Source organism: Neomonachus schauinslandi, chromosome X (genome assembly GCF_002201575.2).
Source record: "Neomonachus schauinslandi chromosome X, ASM220157v2, whole genome shotgun sequence".
Taxonomy (NCBI): domain Eukaryota; kingdom Metazoa; phylum Chordata; class Mammalia; order Carnivora; family Phocidae; genus Neomonachus; species Neomonachus schauinslandi.
The window spans coordinates 74,977,259-74,981,366 of record NC_058419.1 but is presented as its reverse complement, the minus strand read 5'-3'; the positions used below and the strand labels follow the sequence as shown (position 1 = coordinate 74,981,366).

At 39.3% G+C, this 4,108-nt stretch overlaps 1 protein-coding gene across 1 annotated transcript; it reads right to left on the bottom strand.

Moving 5' to 3' along the window:
• Positions 1–607: 607 nt before the first annotated feature.
• Positions 608–1,888, bottom strand: LOC110571752 (histone-binding protein RBBP4-like). The gene has a single exon (XM_044911766.1). It carries the CDS (start codon positions 1,886–1,888, stop codon positions 608–610), a length of 1,281 nt encoding a protein of 426 aa, XP_044767701.1.
• Between the last annotated feature and the right edge of the window lie 2,220 nt (positions 1,889–4,108).

The window sequence follows — 4,108 nt, the reverse complement described above, 5'->3', positions numbered from 1 at the left end:
GAAAGGAAAGAAGAAAACAGCTCAAGAAATACACTAACAAGCAAAAATATATGGGGGAAAGAGGAACACATAGTTTTGACTTAACCGAAGAAACTGAAAGGAGACTGGTCTACATAGGAAAATGTGTATCCTGGAAAGTCAGGTGTGAAAATTTTAGAATAGGAATTTATATGACTTGAATCTCCCCCATTTCCTGAATAAAAATGACAACTTGTGGTATTTATACTTCATGGCTCAGACACTTACCTCACTTGGCTCTACTCTTTCCTTACTTTAGCCTTTATTTAAAGGAGTTTGAAAAACTTGGGGATATAGCCTAAAAAGAAAAATAACCACACATAATATTCCCCTTTCTGTGGCTACTTTAGACCTTTGTTACTAGAAAATTCCTAAAGAAAATTTAAATATAAGTCTGTGACTTTACTGAATCAAGTCCCCCAGTTAATATTTAGAAAACACCCTCTGTTTGGGCTAATAATATTGTTGATGGTACCTATCATAGAGGGATAGCCAAACAAAATCTGTGTCTCAAAATCAGTGTTAAATCAGTCTCAGGGTTGAGAGGGAAAAAAAGGGGAGTCTAAAATCACAAGAAGTGCAGACATATCTAGGACGTTTGTCCTTCTGGATCCATACTTCCTTCAGGATCTTCATCATTATAAATGTTCTCTGCCATTTGCCACACTTGCATGATATTGTCTTCTGATACAGAACAAATCACCCAAGGTTCATTGGGATTCCAGGAGAAATCAGATATCTTGGCAGTGTGACCACCATGAATAAACAACAATTCTGGTGGCCCATCTTCTGCATCTTCCGGGGATTGTTCCTCTCCAATTTTACTTAAATTCCAGACATTCAGTCTGCGATCAGTGCCACTGGAAACCAAAATAGTCTCATTGTGAGGCAACCACTGAACCTGGAATAATATTTCGTCCTTATGTGATTCAAAGGAATGCAACTTAAGTTTCAGATTTCTCAGATCCCACAAGGCAACAATCTTGTCAGCTGATCCTGTGGCCAGAATGAACTCACTATAAGGATTGAAAGATAGGCTGTTCACTTCAGCAGTGTAAGCATCAACTGAGTGGCTTGGTTTGGAACTATTGTTTGAATGAGTATCCCAGATCATAAGTTTCTGATCATCAGCAACTGACCCAAACAGAGACTCATGGAGCAGATGCCAAGAAACATCTTCTACTACTGCTGTATGTCCTGTAAAGATGGTCTTCGCATCCACCACTTTTCCTTCCTTTGGGACAACACTGATGTCCCAGAGGCAGATGGTATGGTCGTCTGAAACACTAAGTAAGTGTCCACTGAGATTTGGGTTCCAAGAAAGTCCATAGCCTCCCTTCTGATGTCCATGCAGACAGAAGTCTGGGTTGCACTCTCCAGAAGGGTCTGGTTTGGAAGGATGTTTTGTATAGTAAAAAACAAGAACATCACTGGATGAAGTCTTTCTTGCAATGATGCAAGGGTTCTGGGGCATATAATGCACCCGGTTTACTTCTCCTTCATGGTTGATCTTGATTTCTGTTTCAATTTTTTCACTAACTGAGCCAAAACCTCCAAATTCTCCTTTCTCACTGTCGTAGTGTGAAGCATCAAACTGAGCATCATCGTTAGGGAGCTGCACACTGGCTATCACAAGATGGTTTTGTTCATCTGACGTGTGTGTTCCCAGGACAAGTCGATGAATGCCGAAGTCTTTCCCTTCTGGTCTGGTTACATCTGGAAGCCACTGTGCAGTTAGGCTAGGCCATTCCAGAGCATGGGTCATCACCAAATCATAAAGAAAAAGGGTGTTCTTTTTCCATATTTTGTAGTCTTCACTGATGACACATTCTTCTACTGCATCATCAAAGGCTGTGTCTTTGTCGGTCATGGCGGGCAGGCAAGCCGGGGGGATCCCGGGGTAGAGCGTTGTGGGAGAAGCCTGCCATTGTTTTCTTAATTTCCCTTTACCATAGTTCATTGTTAATGTATACAAACAAAACTGATTTTTTTTTAAAGATTTTATTTATTTATTTGAGACAGAGAGAATGAGAGAGAGAGAGCACATGAGAGGGGGGAGGGTCAGAGGGAGAAGCAGGCACCCTGCCGAGCAGGGAGCCCGATGCGGGACTCGATCCAGGGACTCCAGGATCATGACCTGAGCCAAAGGCAGTCGCTTAACCAACTGAGCCACCCAGGCGCCCAAAACTGATTTTTTTTTAGTTTTCATTTAAATTCCAGTTAGTTAACATCCAGTGTAATATACTTTCAGGTGTACAATTCAGTGATTCAGCACTTACATACAGCATTGGGTGCTCATCACGGCAAGTGCCCTCCTTAATCCCCATCACTTACTTAACCCATCCCCTGACCACTTCCCCTCTGGTAACCATCAGTTTGTTCACTATACTTAAGAGTCTGTTCCTTGGTTTGCCTCTCTTCCCCCCCACCATAATTGTTTGCTTTGTTTCCTAAATTCCACATATGACTGAAATCATATGGTATTAGTCTTTCTTTGAATGACTTATTTCACTTAGCATAATACTCTCTAGCTCTATTCATGTTGTTGCAAATGGCAAGATTTCATTCTTTTTTATGGCTGAATAATATTCCATTTGTGTGTGTGTGTGTGTGTGTGTGTGTGTGTGTGTATACACATACCACATCTTTACTCTTTCATCAGTCTATGGGCATTTGGGCTCTTTACATAATTTAGCTATTGTTGATAATGCTACTATAAACATAGGGGTGCACATATCCCTTCAAATTAGTATTTTTGTATCCTTTGGGTAAACATCTAGTAGTGCAATTGGTGAATCATAGGGTAATTCTAAATTTAACTTTTTGAGAAACCACCATACTGTTTTACAGAGTGGCTGCACAAGTTTGCATTCCCACCAACAGTGCAAGAGGGTTCCCCTTTCTCCACATCCTTGTCAATACTTGTTGTTTCCTGTGTTAATTTTAGCCATTCTAACTGGTGTGAGATGGTATCTCATTGTGGTTTTGATTTGTATTTCCCTGATGATGAGTGATGTTGAGCATCTTTTCATGTGTCTGTTGACCATCTCGCTGTCTTCTTTGGAAAAATGTCTATTCATGTTTTCTGCCCATTTTTAATTGGATTATTTGTTTTTTGGGTGTTGAGTTTGATAAGTTCTTTGTAGATTTTGGATACTAACCCTTTATCAGATATTTCATTTGCAAACATCTCCCACTCTGAAGATTGCCTTTTAGTTTTGTTGATTGTTTTCTTGGCTGTACAGAAATGTTTATTTTGATGAAGTCCCAATAGTTGATTTTTCATTTTATTTTCCTTGCCTCAGGAGACTTATCCAGTAAGAAGTTGTTATGGCCAATGTCAAAAAGGTTACTGCATGGATTCTTCTCTAGCATTTTGATGGTTTCCTGTCCCACATTTAAGTCTTTAATCCATATTGAATTTATTTTTGTGTATGGTGTAAGAAAGTGGTCCAGTTTCTTTCTTCTTCATGTTGTTGTCCAGTATTCCCAACACCTTTTATTGAATTGTGGTACCTCCAGCTTTGATTTTCTTTTTTCAAGGTTGATTTGGCTATTTGAGGTCTTTTGTGGTTCCATACAAATTTTAGGATTGTTTGTTCTAGCTCTGCAAAAAAATGCTGTTGGTATTTTCATAGTGATTGCATTAAACAGACAATTACAATTCATTTTTATGTATTGATTTTGTAGCCTGCAATTTCACTGAATTCATTTATTTGTTCCAACAGTTTTTGGGTGAAACTCTTAGGGTTTCTTTTTTTTTTTTTTGTAAGATTGATTTATTTATTTGAGAGAAAGAGAAAAAGAGAGAGTTCAGGGGGGATGGGCAGAGGGAGAGGGAGAGAGAGTCCCAAGCAGACTCCACGCTAAGCATGAAGCCTGATACGGGGCTCAATCTCATGACTGTGAGGTCACAACCTGAGCTGAAACCAAGAGTCAGTCACTTAACTGACTGAGCCACCCAGGCACCTCAACTCTTAGGGTTTCTATATTTAATATTATGTCATCTGCAAACAGAGACATTTTACTTTTTCTTTTCCAGTTTGGATGTCTTTTATAACCTTTTTTTAATTTAATAACTCTGAAGGTA

What these genes read in the sequence shown, in the direction of transcription:
- LOC110571752 (XM_044911766.1), bottom strand. Translation starts at nt 1,888, where the DNA reads ATGACCGACAAAGACACAGCCTTTGATGATGCAGTAGAAGAATGTGTC.